Source organism: Nuphar pumila, chromosome 4 (genome assembly GCF_984573655.1).
Source record: "Nuphar pumila chromosome 4, dmNupPumi1.hap1.1, whole genome shotgun sequence".
In the NCBI taxonomy this organism is placed as follows: domain Eukaryota; kingdom Viridiplantae; phylum Streptophyta; class Magnoliopsida; order Nymphaeales; family Nymphaeaceae; genus Nuphar; species Nuphar pumila.
In genome coordinates, this window is record NC_143252.1 from 7,054,343 (window position 1) to 7,070,677 (window position 16,335).

Genomic DNA, 16,335 nt, shown 5'->3' on the forward strand with positions numbered 1-16,335 from the left:
AGGTGAGAAAGCAAAAGTGATAGAACCTTGGGGATATAAGATTTGGTATACAGGAATAAATAGGAATAGGAATGGAGTAGGGATTGTTATGAGTCGTGAGTTTATAGATAATGTAGTTGAGGTTCGTAGGAAGGGTGATATGATTTTACTTATTAAATTAGTATTAGGTACAAATATTATTAATATTATTAGTGTTTATGCACCTCAAGTAGGTTTAGATGATTCCATTAAGCGTCAATTTTGGGAAGATTTAGATAGAGTAGTACAAGGGATATCTTATGGAGAAAGGCTTTTCATCGGCGGTGACCTTAATGGGCATATAGGCATTAGTAGGGATGGATTTGAGAGTATCAATGGAGGCTATGGCATAGGAGAAAGAAACGAAAGTGGAGAAAGAATTTTAGATTTTGGTTTGTCCTATGATATGATCTTAGCAAACTCTTGGTTTAGAAAAATGGAGTCTCACCTAGTAACATTTAAAAGTGGGGTTAATGTGAGTCAGATAGATTTTTTCTTACTTAGAAAAAGAGATAGGGGTTGTTGCATCGATTGTAAGGTTATACCAGGAGAAAGTGTAGCTACACAACATAGAGTCTTAATTTTAGATCTTAGAATTAGATAATGCCGCAAAATGAATAGACATAGGATAGATCCTAGAAAGTATTGTGCTTTTATTTAGATATTATCATATTCTTCATACAATGCTTTTTATTTTTATTCTTCTTAATGTTTTTCATTATATAGATATTTTTATGTATTCTTAATATTTGACTACACTGATATTTTTTTAGAAAAAAATTTATTAATTTATTGTGAAGTTTTCCTTTGCTGAGAATTTCTGGATAGCAAAGTTTGTGACTGAGTAAATGACGAGTTTCAGCACTTTATAAGCATGCATTGGTAGGGCTGGTAAACAAGCCAAATGAGCCGAGCTTGAGCTGTTTGGGTTCCGCTCATTAAGGATAATACACCCATGCTCGGGTTTGGCTCGTGAACATGTCACGAGCCAATTATTTTTCTATTTTTTTTTTAAAACTTGATAATACAAACCATATATATATATAATATATAATGCACGTATAAAACATATATAATATGCATGTTCTATATAAAATATATAAATATGCATATAATATATACTACATGCAAATAGCCTATACCAGCCGAGCTGAGCCGAGCTTGTCTTGTGAACAAGCTGCTGCAGGTGTTTCCACTTTTCAGCCCTTGGTTAAAACTATTATGTTTTGGATTGGATCCAGCAGAGAGGTTTCTTTAGGGATGGCAATGGATTGTGGGGGCTCGTTCTGTTTGGACCAGGGATGGAGGACATGGAACGGAAAATGAACAAAGAACGGAGGTTAAAACCCATTCGGGGATGGACTTACTCTTCCTCCCGCCCTGCCCGGTTCCCGATCCCTGTTAAGAAAATTACTATTATACCTTTATATATATTATAAAATCATATATATATATATATATATATATATTAACCATAATATAAAACCCTTTCTCAAATCTGTTCTCTCTCCTTTCACAAGCGGTGTATGAGCTCCCATTTCTCTCCTCTCCTTGCTCTAACAACAAAAGGCAGTGCGGGTGAAAGGACAGAAAAGATGGGACCCTCACCCAGCCTTGCCCCGTTTGAACCAAGGATGGAGGACATAAAATGAGAAATGAACCAAGGGATGAAGGTTAAAATCAAAACCCATGCAAGAATGAAAGCGGGATAGAGGAAAAAATTTTGAGAAAGGAAGAGGGGTTGAAGACCTTGTCCCCATCCCATGCCCGGTCCACTTCCATCCCTAGGTATGTTTGACTCACCCCATATAGGTGAGGTTCATAATTAAGGGTGGCCATCGAGTCCATTGGGTGGTCGACAAGCTGCCGGGTACCTTGCCCCTATCAGGTTGGGCTCAAGCTGCACTTTGCAGCCCAGACCCGAATGAAGTTGTGCCCAGCCCAGCCCGATTAGGTCCATGTGCAAAATGCAGAGGGCCCGTCCAGCCCCATTCATTAACTGGATTTGAATCCGTTTAACCCACACCCGATCCGAATCCAATCCCCTTACATCCCCTGATTAGAGGTGTGCCAACACTGGGGAGAGTATGGTCATTTTCTTTTTATAAAACATGGGGACGCTGATTCAATAAGTGTCCCCTTTCTTAAATTGAAAACCATATGATTACATCCCAAACCACAATCCCACGTGGGCCAGCTGTAACCCAACATCTGCCGTTCATTTTTTCCATTTCTTCATTTCTGACCGTCCGATGATGCCCCTCCCCCGTCACCCACGCCTCCCTATTTGGATGGTTCCTGTGACTTTGTGAGTTCCCTCTCCGTTACCTTCTCTGTAAATAACCAATTTTGGAATGGTTTTATGTAAATATTTATATGCTATCTTTTGAATTAACAGAAAAAAAATCACTATTTTGTAAATAACTCTTATAGAAACAGCAACCAAATGTAATCATCTTCACCTGATGCTGCTTTTTGTAAATAATTGTTAAGTTAGGTAGTTTTTTGTATTTGTTGCTGTTTAGTAACATTATTTTTTTTTAAATTTTATAATTTTTTTCGATTGTCTCTGTATTTTCCGGTTCTGCGAGTGAAAAAATTAGGTCATCGTCTCTCTCTTTCTCTCTCATTCCGGTGACTCCGTTCCTCGACCGATCTCGCCGTCCGTTTGTCGGATCCGTTTTTTCCGGCCGAATTTGGGTGGTTCTTTCTCGGAGACCCGTGGATCTCGTGGATCTCCGGGGGGATTGAAGGGGATCGTCGCTAAATAAGGGATCGAAAATGTTTATCGTCGATTGGTTCTACGGTGTTCTTGCCTCGCTAGGGTTGTGGCATAAGGAGGCGAAGATTCTTTTCTTAGGGTTGGACAACGCCGGAAAGACGACGCTTCTCCATATGCTGAAGGATGAGGTTAGGGTTTCGATTCCTCTTCGTTTCTTGTTCAAATTTTATTTTTATTGTTGCTTTTTTTGTTGTGGTTTCGGTTTTGCTTTTCTGATCGTCTCTATGAGTGGAGTCGATCTGTGCTCTGTCGTTCCTCTTTTCCGTTTTGAATTGTATTGTTGTTTCCATGATTGAATTGATCACGAAATTTCTAAATTAGGGTTTTAGATCTTTGCTTTTCGGTAGTTTTAGCTATTGTATTATGCTTTAGATCTTTTGCTCTTTTCCCATTTGTTTAGTTTTTGGTTGGAGAGATGGTTTTTCCTAATCAGATATTGTTTATAAATTCTTCTTCTTACTTTTATTATTTTGTCTCTTTTCTGATTTTTACTGAACAAACATATTCAAGCAAAACCTTTGAAAAAAGAGTAGAAGTTCAGATATAATTTATTTTCGAATCTTCCAAGAATACATGTATTTTCTTTTTAATGTTTGGAAAATTCAATATAGATTTTTCAAAGGGCTTTCATGATCACCTTGTTTTGATTACTACATCATGGTGAAAGGATGAAAAGTATGATTCTCCGGTCTGTTGTTGTCTTTTCCCCATGTATTTCTATTTCTATTTTTTTTTTTGAGCTTATTTTTGGGGTTTCTGGTTTTGTAGAGGTTAGTACAACATCAACCTACACAGTATCCAACGTCAGAGGAGCTGAGCATTGGCAAGATCAATTTCAAGGCTTTTGACCTGGGAGGTCATCAAATTGCTCGCAGGGTCTGGAAAGATTATTATGCAAAGGTGAATTTTTTCATTTTTGTTGGCATATCGTATCATGTATTTGTTTTATCTAATTGTTTGAAGTGGGTAAAATTCATGTTTTTGGATAAAACTATATTTTGAAATGAATCATAGTAGTGTTCTATCTTTTGAAATGTAGTGACCAGTGGGTTGTCTGTCACATTTTTTGCTGGCTCTTATTATTGAATCATGAGCTCATGATTCTGAATTTGTCTTCATGTGGAGTATATAATGGTTCACTTCATGCAATTTCTAGAAATGTTTAATGATATCTTTTTAACCGCAGTTTCTGCAAGGTTTTGTGCATTCTACATTCTTGTTTGGAGAGAGGAAATATTTAATCTCTTGAGATTAACTATCTTGAAGGAGTCTACTTGTGCAGAGTATGCTACTTCAATACCCAAAAAATAAGTTAGAAATCTCAAATCAGACATTTCAAACCTGTGCTTCAAAATTGATTTTATGCTTTTAACCCCTTTAGAATCACTTTTGGTTATAAGCATATCATCTACATATAAGAGCAGAATGACAATGACAATCCCTGCATTGGTTTTTTTAACAAATAAGGCAGTGTCAGTGAAACAAGAAGAAAACCATTTTCTAACATTACGGAGTTAAATCTATCGTACCAAGCTTTGGGGGCTTGTTTTAAATCATAAAGTGCTTTTCGAAGGCGGAGCACTTTCCCTTTAGGAGTCTTCATTCCTGGTGGAGCATCCATATATACCTCTTCATTCAGATCACCATTTAAGGAGACATTTTTAACATCCATTTGATAGATGTTTCATTTGTTGATTGAGGCAATGATAACGAGACATCAGACAGTAACCATTCGGGCCACAGGGGCAAAAGTTTCTTCATAGTCAATCCCATATTCTTGACTATATCCCTTTGCAACTAATCGAGCCTTATATCTCTCAAGAGATCCATCGTTCTTAGTTTTTACCTTTAATACCCATCTACACCCTATTGTTTTCTTACCCTTAGGAAGATCTTGGAACTCCCAAGTCTTTGCCCTGTTGAGAGCAAAAAGCTCACATTCCATTGCTTTCAGCCATTCATCATTTTTTTTGGCTTCTTCGAAGTTTCTGGGTTCTATATAGGAATGAATGGCGCTAAGGCATGCTCTATGTTTAGGAGTAAATGAATCATATGAAATAAACCTACAAGGCATCTTTCTACTTCTCTCAGATCTTCGTAGGTTTTCATCATTTGTTGAATTGGACCCACTAGGTTCACTGAATTTTTCAATTGCACTCCTAAAACTGTTTCTATCTCTATGGGTATATGTTATAGGATCTCTCGATGCTCCTTCATTTCTATGTTGGGAGATAGGTGGATGAGAAGAGCCATTTTCTTTGTCATTGACGTCATTATGAATGAAATCGTCATCACTATGATCACTATCATCATCATGTTCTAACATTTCAAATAAAAAAATACATGTTTTCTTCAAAGGGTTCACTCCTTTCAAAACCATTAACATTTTCCAGAAAAATCACATTTCTGGAAACATATAGCTTGCCATTCTTAATATCATAACAACGAAACCCTTTTTGGGTTTCGGAATATCCAAGAAAAACGCAGGCAATGGCTTTTGGTGAAAGCTTGTCGTTCTTGTCAGTAAGAACGAAGCATTTACAATCGAAAATTCTCAACCGACTGTAGTCGGGTTCTTTTGTATACAATTTTTCAAAAGGCGAGATATTGTTCAAGTTTTTAGAAGGTAGCCGATTTATAAGATAGACAGATGCTAAAGCCGCTTCAGCCCAAAAACCTTTTGGGATGTTTTGAGAAACAACTAATGTTCGAGTTGTCTCTATTATATGTCTATGCTTCCTTTCGGCTAAGCCATTTTGTTGAGGGGTTTTCAGACAAGATCTTTGGTGAAGAATACCATGACTTCCAAGATAATTTTTGAATTCACTTGAAAGGTATTCTCCACCAGAGTCAGTTCTAAAAATTTTTAGATTCTCATTAAATTGATTTTTAATCATCATATGATAGGTTTTAAAATTTGAGAAAATTTCATATTTGTTTTTAAGAAAATAAATCCAACAATATCTCGTGTAGTCAATAAAAATGACATAATATGCAAAGCCTCCTTTTGATAAGGCGGGTGCCGGTCTCCATACATTTGAATGGATAATTTCAAAAGGTCTTGTTGTAAACATAGATTTTTGACAAAAAGACAATTTTTTCATTTTCTCAAGAATACAGTCGTTACAAGTGAAATCACTTTTACATAGACTTTTAACAAAAGGTAAATGAGAAATTTTTGCAATATTTGGATGTCCAAGTCTCTTGTGCCACACATTAATATCATTTTGTTGGACAACATTACAAAACAGGTTCTTTAAAATTTGAAGAGAATCAATATAGTATAGATCGCCCTTCCTAGAGCCTTCCCCAATCAATCTCTCGGACCGGCGATTCTGTATCCAACATTTGTTAGATGAAAACTTTATATCACACCCATGATCCGAGAGTTGAGAAACAGAAAGCTAATTTAAGTTTAATTTGGGTATAAATCTAATTTTTGGAATAAAGAACCCTTGTTTTTCAAAATTTCATATTCCTTTTACTTCAAGAGATGTTCCATCCACGGTTGAAACAAAAGATGGAAAGTGATTTTTTGAGTATTCGGAAAAAGAACTAAAACTTGGGATCATGTTAAAAGAAGCACCTGAATCTAAAAGCCAAGAAGTCTTATTGGGAGGGGAAGACGTTGACATGACGGCTCCGGAAATAGCGCCTTTTAGAAGAGGTTGAAGTGCATCCACGATTTGTTGCAATGAGAGAGCTCCATTTGAAGATGACGAGTACTCTTCCTTTTGAGGTTGGGATGTAGTAGCCATGACAAGTAACTTTTTCCACTTTGGGCAAATAGGCTTGATATGCCCCGGTTCCTTACAAAAATGGCATAAAAACTTGCTATAATCCTTCTTCCCTCCTTGACCACTTGAGTTTTGATTCTTGAAGTGAGGAGGCTTGTAAGTCCTTAAGTTGCTCTCCGGTCTTGAGACGACATTAACTCTTTCATTTTCTTCATTATTGGAAGGTATAGCTAGAACACTTGGTTGTTCTTGCTTATACCCATACGAGTCTCTTTCCCACTTAGTTTAGTAATTACATCTTCAAGAGAGGGGGAAGTGAAGGTGGATAAAAGAGAAGATCGGATTTGTTCGAATTCAGGCCTAAGCCCATTCAAAAAATTAAAAAATCTATCTTCTTTCAATTGTTTATGACGAAGCTCTATGGCTTCTCCACTCCACTTGGGTTCGAGCATAGAAAGCTCATCCCAAATAGAAGAGTGTTCGGCAAAATACTCTCTTATAGTCATTTCTCCTTGATGAAGAGTTAGCGCCCTCTTTTGGAGGTAATATTTATGGGACAAGTCCCTAGAGGTGTACTACATCTTCTCAAGGTACTCCCACGCTTGAGAAGCCTTCTTAAACTTGATAATATTGGCGTTAATTCTTGTTTCTACAGATGAGAAAATCCACGAGAGGATTTTAAAATTTCTCATCTCCCATTCTTCATGCTTTTTTGTGTAGTCTTCAAGAGCCTTGGCTCTTTCTTCGCCTTTAAGGATTTTTATTTCTCCTTTCTCCGTCAAGGTTATCTTTGGCTCCGGTTCGGGAATCGAGCCTTGGACATAGCCCCAAAGCCCTTTTCCTTTAATATGAGCATCCATGTTTCCGGCCCAAACGTGATAGTCAGACCCATTGGGTTTGAAGCCGAGAGAAAAATGAACAAGAGGATCCACTCCAATCACCAAAAAATTGAGGGCACGCTTTTCGAGGCACCCGAAAAATTGAGAATCCACACGATCTTTCTTTCTCCAACCTTGCTTTGATACCATGTGAAGAATCCTTGCAAACAATCAAGTTTTCAAATAACTTGATAATTCAAATACTTAGGACACAAAATAAATGCACGGTGTTTATAAGCTTTACACCACAAAAGAAGTGCAATAAATGCACAGTGTTTATAAGCTTAAGGAGACAATTCCTTACTGAAATTCACACTTTACAATGGGCTTACAGCCCTTATTTATAAGCTTTAGCAACTCATAAGAGCTGTTGGGCTGATTCCCAACCGCTCTAATTAGAGCCGTTGGGAGTCAGCCCAACTTCTCTTATTCTTACCTGTGACTGTTGTACACTGTACAGTCAGCCAGCTACTGTGACTGTGTACAGAAATAGTACATAAAAAAAGGATAAAATAAAAAGAAAAAGTTATAAAAATAAGAAAAATTAAAAGGAAGAATTACAATCATATTCAACGACATGAATATGCATAAAATGACTAAAATACCCCTACAGCTAATACAAGAAAGAAATATATATTATATATATAAGTAGATGGATACATGTACATATATATGAAATATATATGTATATGTATCTTCTTTTATACATATAAAATATATATTATAAAATACATTGTCTTATGGATTACAATTTAACAATGTGTACACCAACCTATAGAAGACAAAGAAAGTGTCACACGCCGACCACCACTCATCGTTAGTCATATTGTAATATTGAGTGTTATAAACTGATCATTCTCTGTATATCCTCAATCTGAGAATCACATCTGTATATCCTCACTGATCATGTTTTTATTCAAGATTTTGAAGCTGGAGATTCCCACCTTCTCCTCAGAGGAGGCACCTTTGGTGGAGAAGGTGGACATGGTGGAGGAGGATGGTGAAACAATAGAGGAATCAAACTGGTCATTATTGAGACGCAACTTGCCTGTGTCAACTGAGTAAAGGGTGCAACTTGTTTAGCATAAACTGAATTTTACTGTGTTTCCAATTTGGTAGTCACAGGTTGATTCACGGAGTTTTCCAGCAATGTTTGAGCACATGGTCCTCCACTCTTACCATGTATTTGCTTGCTAGCGTGCATGTTTCTTCTTTTAATCTTCCACTAACATGCATGCTTTCTCGTGAAATCTTCTGCTAACATACTTGTCAGTCTTTTCTGCCATATTTTTTGCACCAATGGAGTTTCACTTTGCTGTTGAAAACTTGAAATTTGATTATTCTTCATGGATAAGCTTTTGTTTGGGAACCTCCTTTGGATTCCATTTTTATCATTAGTGATGCATATATTTCATTTACGACTTTAAAAAAAGAAATTATGGGAACAATGTAGTGAGGGAGTAGCAGAATAGAGTTTCTGTGAAGTGCTTGGTGTGGCTTTATAAATGGGTCAGATGCCGACATTTATATATAAAGTTTGATTTTGTAAGGATTTCTACCACAAGAATTGCACTATGAAGATCTAGAATTTGGATTAATTGGGAACCTGTAATGGATTATTGGGGTTGCTCAGGAGTAGAATCACAAGTGTATTGATCGAAGGAATTTTACCATGGCTGCAAGTTGGTCAAATTTGACCTTGTTGACAGGGATAAATAATTTTAGTAGATTTGGGTAATTCTGAATGTGAGAGCAATTTATTATTGAATAAGAATCATTTTAAATCTACTTACTTTTTACTTGGAAATGGATGAAAAAATGGATAGTTTTGCTGATAAAGTCAATGCAAGTGTTTGAATTATTTTCATCTATAAGATTAATGATGATTTTTCATGAACTACATTATGGTTGCAATGCCCTCCAGATGCAAGAAAGTAATAGTGTAGTGCCTCATTGAAGAGAAGAAACAAAGATTTGATTTGATTTGGCAATTCCAAAGAGGGTTCTCCCATTCATTCATCACAGAATATATCTAGATCCCAATACATCCAATGCCAGATAGTTTGCCAAGAAGCACACGCTGGTTTAAGTTTTGTTTGTGATGCCTCTTCCTTTTCAACTGAAAGAGGCTAATCATAAGATAAAGCCAAGAAATAATTATTCTTACTGTTAAGATCATTAACAGCGGATTAGAAGTTCTTCGCGATCCAATTTATACTGTTGATTGTGTCCTTTGGCCAGGAGCCAGCTTTGAAACTCTCTATGCTGCCATCTGACTTGTATTTTATTTTTTCTTGTTAAAATGCATGGCTTCAATTTCTTATTCATAGCATCGATCCTGGTCTGCATTTTGTTAAGGTGTCTTGGCTTAGATCTAGATCTAGAATAAGTCTAGTTTGGTTCAAAATCAGAATAGATCTGAATTTCAGTCTCTCCGTATTTTGTGGACTTTGTGGTTTTAGTGGATCTGGCAACTACTCTGGATCCTAGTGATTCTAGGTCTCTGTATGTATCTTGGTGGTTTGGTTTTACATCCAAATTTGGACATGTAGCTTTTGGTCTCTGGTGGGATCATAGTGGTTTTGTATGAGGATCCTGATGGGTTTGTCTGCAGACTCAAGGCTTAGTGGGTTTGTGTCTGCTTTGTTCCTAAACTTCAGTTCCAGGAGGAACGGAGAATGCTCCTGTTTTTCTCTATTAACATGTACTTGAAATGTGGAAAGGGAACACATTCTTAACATTTTTGCAAGAAGCCTTCTTTTCCTCATTTCTATGGAACAGGAATGCATTTTCCGTGCATGTGTGCATTGTTGAACGGTGGAAAATGCCCAACAAAGGAATGTTGCTTTATACTTTTCTCTAATTACAGTTCTATGAAGCAATACACTGCTGGTTGTATTATAGAAAGATGTCAGCATGAACTAAATAACCCTTCAAATTTTTTCCCGCATTTAATGTTGTTTCAAATCTTGTGCTTTTCAAATATTCTTCACCATGCAATTTACTGCCTATTGCTGTGTATAATAAGAATGTCAAACAATAACTGCTTAAATCTTGGCATAGTAAGAAATCTACACACTTTCAAGTGTTCATATTATTGATCATTTGGAGCAATTTTGACATTTTTGACGATTCAGAGTTTCTTTTTGGCTCCTTTTGGATGCAACAGTAATAGCTGCTAGAAGTACAGGATGATGTATGATTTTCTTTTTTATTAACATGCATTCTTCAAATTATTCTGTTGCCATCTTGAAGATTCTTTTACCACCCACTTCATTGCTGATTCTTTTTGAGATAATATACAACCGTCATTTAGGGAGTTGACATGTTCCGCTGCTTATATAAAGGGTATTCATAATCCATGTTTCAAAGTATCTGACTGCTAATCTAGAAGCTGACCTCATTAATTATGAAAATGTGAATATATTCCAGTATGGTGGACTTTGATGTATGCCCCTTATTTCGGAAAGTGGACCACTTTTCTGCTTATCTATGCTACTGGATTCAAAATAAGATAAGTTTTGTCACTTCCATACAGCATCCATTTGAAAAATGTGGCGTAAGGACATTAGTGTTGTTCGTCTAAAATGTTGAAATTGAAAATAATATAGTTTCCTTTTTGTTTCAGCAAGCACAAAATCGTTGATCAAAATAATAAGTTGGACCTACATGAATCTGAAATTATAATGATTGACATGATCAGCAAACATGAAAAATGGCTTTAACTATTTTTGTTGATTATGTGAATCATTAATTGTTTTTGCATAAGGTAGTTCTAAGTTTTATTATGAACAGTTGCATAAGTACTACCCTTGGCAATTGGCATGTATGGTTCTTGATGGTTGTTTGGATGCTCTCGTATGGGTAGCAACTAGGGGTTTGCTTACAATGACCAGCGGTCATATATGATTTATTTGTTAAGACCAACTGCAAGTCTTAAGTTTCTTAACATGAACGATGGCCAGATCAAGGTTGTTAAATGCGATGAGGCGAAGCGAGGCGTAAGCCTCGAGGCGTTGAAGCGTAAGCTTCATGATCAAAATAATAAAATATATAATAATATAGTCTAAGCCCCTTGCACTAGAAGCCAAACACCATTGGCTTGGAATCAGTAATGGAAAAATATTGAAATGCTCCACTATCGTGTCTTCATGTGTATCTTTAGGAGAGCAGTTTGACAGAGCTAGGAACACGTCTCACACTATTATGCTTTTTTTTTTCATAGTTAAAGCAGGATATATAGAATCTCTTATGGATCTAAATCAGTGGGAGCATGGATTTGTGTATGACAGAGACCAAGAGAATTGACGCTCCAGAATTAATGTTGCTGCTAAGTTGCTCATTCCCTGGTAATCAGTTCAAGTCAACACAGTGGATAAAGACAGATATGATAACAACTCAAATTGAGTGAATCCACTTCATTAGGTTATAAAAGCACCTCATGTTTCTTCATTACAAGTGATTGTCTAACCTTTTAATGCTGATCCTCTTGGGCTAAACAACAATTTTTGTTTTTGTATTCATCCAAAAACAGATACGTGAACTTCAAAGAATTCAGTGACTTGAAAGACAAATATATTTGACACTTGTTTAGTAGCTAGTTTTTTTGTAGTGTCAAGAACTTTGATGGGAGCATGTAAGACACTCTATCGCTCAGGTACATTCACAATGCAGAATGGAATCTTCATAAAATCCTCAGGTGGTCTGCTCAACTCAATCATAAAACCTCTTCTTGCAAGAATACATCTTGTTAGGAAATTTTAATAAAGGTCAATCTCTAGAAGGTTCTAATCAACCAACCAGTCATTTATTAACCAAACAACATAAAACCAATGCCCATGCAGAAGTTTAAAACAGTAGCATGTTAATTCAGTAGCACAATTCAACACAACAAACAAATGTCAGTAATCTATCCAATCTACTCAACTCTAATACTAGTAATACCATGAAGAAAAGAAAGTAATAAAAAAAATATAGTGATTATAATCATATACATTGGTATCGACAAAATAAAATACTTCCAACGATATTAATGTGATGCTAAATTAGAATCTAACCCAATTGAAGCAAAATGGGAAGGCAGACAACCTTTAGTAACAAATCTAAATCACCAGTTCTAGTTTTCTTTTCATATCCTGGTGGTGGGAATGGAAAGCAGCGAGACATTGCACACGATCCTTGGATCAACAATGGACTCTCCTTCCACCGAGCAAACAAATGCAATTTACTCCAGATAATGCTGTTTCCAAATGAGGAACGAACCTGCACTTGTGATCTTGTTCATCCACCATGTCCCCGGTTTCATTTCCAGCTTCAGAGAAGCTCCATTTTCATCTCTTTTTGATACCCACCTCAGAGCTCAAACCTGATCCTCATCAAATGCCAACACTTCCAACCCAATTGCCCACACCGAATTGCAGCAACACCGTCTTCAATTGGAGAAACTAATTTAGAAACAACTTATACGAACCACCAAAATCAATCAAACACAAACACATGAGAACTACTACAATCAATCTACACTCTGTCGGAGATGATTTGTTTATGTAAACCCAAAAGGAATCCTGAAAACAGCAGCCCTCGAAAATCTGATCGTTTAACCATCAACCATTTATTTCTGACTAAGCCCACCTTCAGCAATCTCAGGTTAAGCATTTCCCAACACCAACACCACAAAGAAGATGATACCAAGCTCCAACCGCAGTATGAACCCCCAATAGGTTTTACTTTCTCTTAGAAAACAGCCGCTTTAGAATCCAATAAGCTCAAAGAATCGAATCACCATATTTCATCAGCAAAAACCAAAGCTTTCGGCAACGATCCTAATGTACAACCTTCTTCCATATCCCAATTCTGAATTTGTCGTTCCACTGCAAGGATTCACAGAACCGGGTCATCGAGCGATGGCATACAAAACCCTAATCCCAAAATTTCCCCCTCCACGGTGCCGGCTTCCACCAAGATCCCAAGCGAAGTTCACCATTGGAACAACCTCGATCTTCAAAAATCTCGAAACCTGAAACTATATGCAGAAACTAATAACCACAGACTGCAATCTGATACTTCTTCCCTGTCATCGCCGCAAGATTTCAATCCCAACCTCAACCTTTCAATGCCGTCTTCTTCCTCTTCCACCAATTCAAATCCCCAATTATCAGAAAGCCTAGAAACCTCCCAAATCAAGAAGTGGGCATAAGCTGAGTGCAGAAAAACAAAGAAGGCGACGATTGGATTATGGGGCGCTGGAGTAGCAGCAGCAAGAAAGGCCAAATGGGGAGGCAGATTTTGGGGAAGATGAATTAAAGACGAATCCCCAACAAGAAGAAACAGATGATCACTGGAATCAGAAGGTGAGAGAAACCGAAATATGTATCTAAAGCGTACGCCTTAGAAGCGAAGCGCGCCTCGACGCGAGGCGTACGCTTCGAGCCTGCAAACGCCTCACTTCAGCACCTCGGTTCCTTGAGCTTGCGCTTCGCCTCTGAGGCGTATGCTTCAGGTATTGAGGCGTTCGCCTCTCACAACACTGGGCCAGATATGAGGCCTTACTGGAAGGACCTCTGCCATAAATCTTCATGGAAAAGCTTCATCTGAAATAAAAAAAGGTCTTTTAACGTATGCATTATCTGTAAGGACTAAATAGCATGATCATCTTTTATATTGGCTATATTTTTATTTTTTTTGTTCTCTTTTTCCCCTGGTCTAAAATATCTAAATGTAACATTCAGGTGGATGCTGTCGTATACCTAGTAGATGCAGCAGATAAAGAGCGGTTTGCAGAGTCAAAGAAGGAGCTGGATGCACTTCTCTCAGATGACTCGTTGGCATCCGTTCCATTCCTTGTGCTGGGTAACAAGATTGACATCCCATACGCGGCATCAGAAGAGGAGCTTCGCTACCACCTTGGCCTGAGCAACTTCACCACGGGGAAGGGGAAAGTGAACCTGACTGACTCGAATGTTAGGCCCTTGGAGGTCTTCATGTGCAGCATAGTCCGTAAGATGGGCTACGGTGATGGATTCAAATGGATGTCACAATATATCAAGTAGTAGGTCACTGGTTGAAGAAGGAAAGTCTCTCTCTCTCTCTCTCTCCACACATTTACATCTTCAGACTTCCTTGAAGACAATCTTTTTTTTCTTTTCCCTTGATATCTTTATTCTCTTTTCTTAATTTCTAGGTTAGGTTGTGTGGCATTATGAATGAAGCAATTACAGTATTTAGTCCCATTGTTATGGGAAAGTGTATTTTTAATCTGGTTGCCATTTTGTTCCAGTTGCTGGATGTTTTTTTGCTGCTTTTTAATCATTGATCATTTCCATCTTTTCTATGCCATGCTGTTATTTCTCTCCTTAATGCTATTGCCACTCCATTTCTGATTTCGAGTTTGTTTCTTGTAGTATAGTTGAATCATTCTGGGTGTGCAAGTAATGACTAGTAATGAATTACTGTTTGGGATACTGCTATTTGTTTGGAGTTTACTTTTTCTCATATACTGATTTTGTCGACGTGTCTCTGAGAGAAGGAAAGTCTGTGTGTGTTTAATCTTGATTGCGCCTCTCTTGATCTTGTTTGTGTTCCCTTGCGCGTTCCTGTTGAAGAATGAAATGCAATTTTTTGCTCCAAGCGATTGCTGTGCGGCATAGTGGGGCACATCCTTCTAAGCTAAATTTTTGAGCTCTAGGGAGTTGAAACTCTTTCCTGATTCCAAGCGTAAGTTACAACTAGATAGCCCCAAGGGGTTTGGCATAGTAGGAGGGGGCTTTGGCTACTAGAAAGGGGGGGTGGGGGGTTTCAGGGTTTCAATCCTAGGGGCGTCTGCCCCTGCATAAAAAAAAGGGCAAGAGCATTATGCTCCTTGCTCGTCAAGGGGTGCGCCATGGGTTTACACTGTGGGGAGAGCAATCGGCATGTATAACTAGCATGACTAGGTATCCGTCCATTGGGGGTGGTTTCAACCTTGTGGAAAAGAGAAAAAAAGAAAGAAGCTTACACTATGTTATGTGTACACTAGAAGATGACGTACGGCAAAAATGATGTGTTTTTTTTTTAAATTCTATAATTTGTCAAAATTTGTTTGATGATCAATTTCGCAGGTTTTTTATTTTTTTAAAACCTTTTTACCTTTAACACAAGTGAAACTCTTGATTTTCATGTGTTACTTTGCAATGCTCTTTTGATCTTGCTAAATTTCACTAAAAGTGAAATTTGCACGAAACATATGCTAGTGTTTTCACAACCACCAACATGATATATATACTCATAAATTTGCATGTTAAAACGGAATTTTGCATCGTTATAAGGTGACAACGTGCAAAAGTTTGTGAATTTCAAACTTTTTATGAATTTTGCATTGAAAGATGTGAAACTTTTGAAGAAATTCGCAGTATTGCGATATTCGTACTATTCATGTGAAATTCATGATTTCTACAGAAATAGTGCAGATTTTGTTTTTAGTGAGATTTGGCGAGAAGAGTGTTATTAAATGCTCAAAAATCGAGACATTCACAAGGGTAAAAATGTCTTAAAAAGTTGAGAACTATGAAATTGGACGTAAGCCCAATTTCAAAATTTGTGGGGGCATTTGAGAAAACACATCAAATTTGTGGTATAGTACTGTCATTAAATGTCGAGTGTCGAGGTTGGTTTGGAACTCCAATCAAAAAAAAGGTTTTCTCGATTTTGACCAGGTAGAAGTAATAGAAGAAATTCATTCCCCCTCACTCGATCCGTTCCATCGTCAGGTTGGTCATTTGGTCGATTGCTATCCCTCTCCAATATCCGTCTAGGTTATCCTTATTAGTTAGGTGAGTGACTACACACTCCCCCAATTGTCGGATTTGGAACAAAAGATGGGTGGATTTGCATCTGACCCTTTTTAGCTTGAACATAGACAGATTTTACTGGATTCAATACCGGG

General features: G+C 37.3%; 1 protein-coding gene across 1 annotated transcript; it reads left to right on the top strand.

Moving 5' to 3' along the window:
* The first annotated feature begins 2,577 nt into the window (after positions 1–2,577).
* LOC149839207 (small COPII coat GTPase SAR1A-like) lies at positions 2,578–14,750 on the top strand. The gene is made up of 3 exons (XM_090002379.1): positions 2,578–2,928; positions 3,569–3,700; positions 14,144–14,750. The coding sequence occupies exons 1-3, from the start codon at positions 2,800–2,802 to the stop codon at positions 14,462–14,464; spliced, it is 582 nt and encodes a 193-aa protein (XP_089858505.1). The 5' UTR covers positions 2,578–2,799; the 3' UTR covers positions 14,465–14,750.
* The last annotated feature ends 1,585 nt before the right edge of the window (positions 14,751–16,335 follow it).

What these genes read in the sequence shown, in the direction of transcription:
- LOC149839207 (XM_090002379.1), top strand. Translation starts at nt 2,800, where the DNA reads ATGTTTATCGTCGATTGGTTCTACGGTGTTCTTGCCTCGCTAGGGTTG. An exon ending in TCCATATGCTGAAGGATGAG is followed by an intron (nt 2,929 to 3,568) that starts GTTAGGGTTTCG and finishes CTGGTTTTGTAG; the next exon opens with AGGTTAGTACAACATCAACC. An exon ending in GGAAAGATTATTATGCAAAG is followed by an intron (nt 3,701 to 14,143) that starts GTGAATTTTTTC and finishes TGTAACATTCAG; the next exon opens with GTGGATGCTGTCGTATACCT.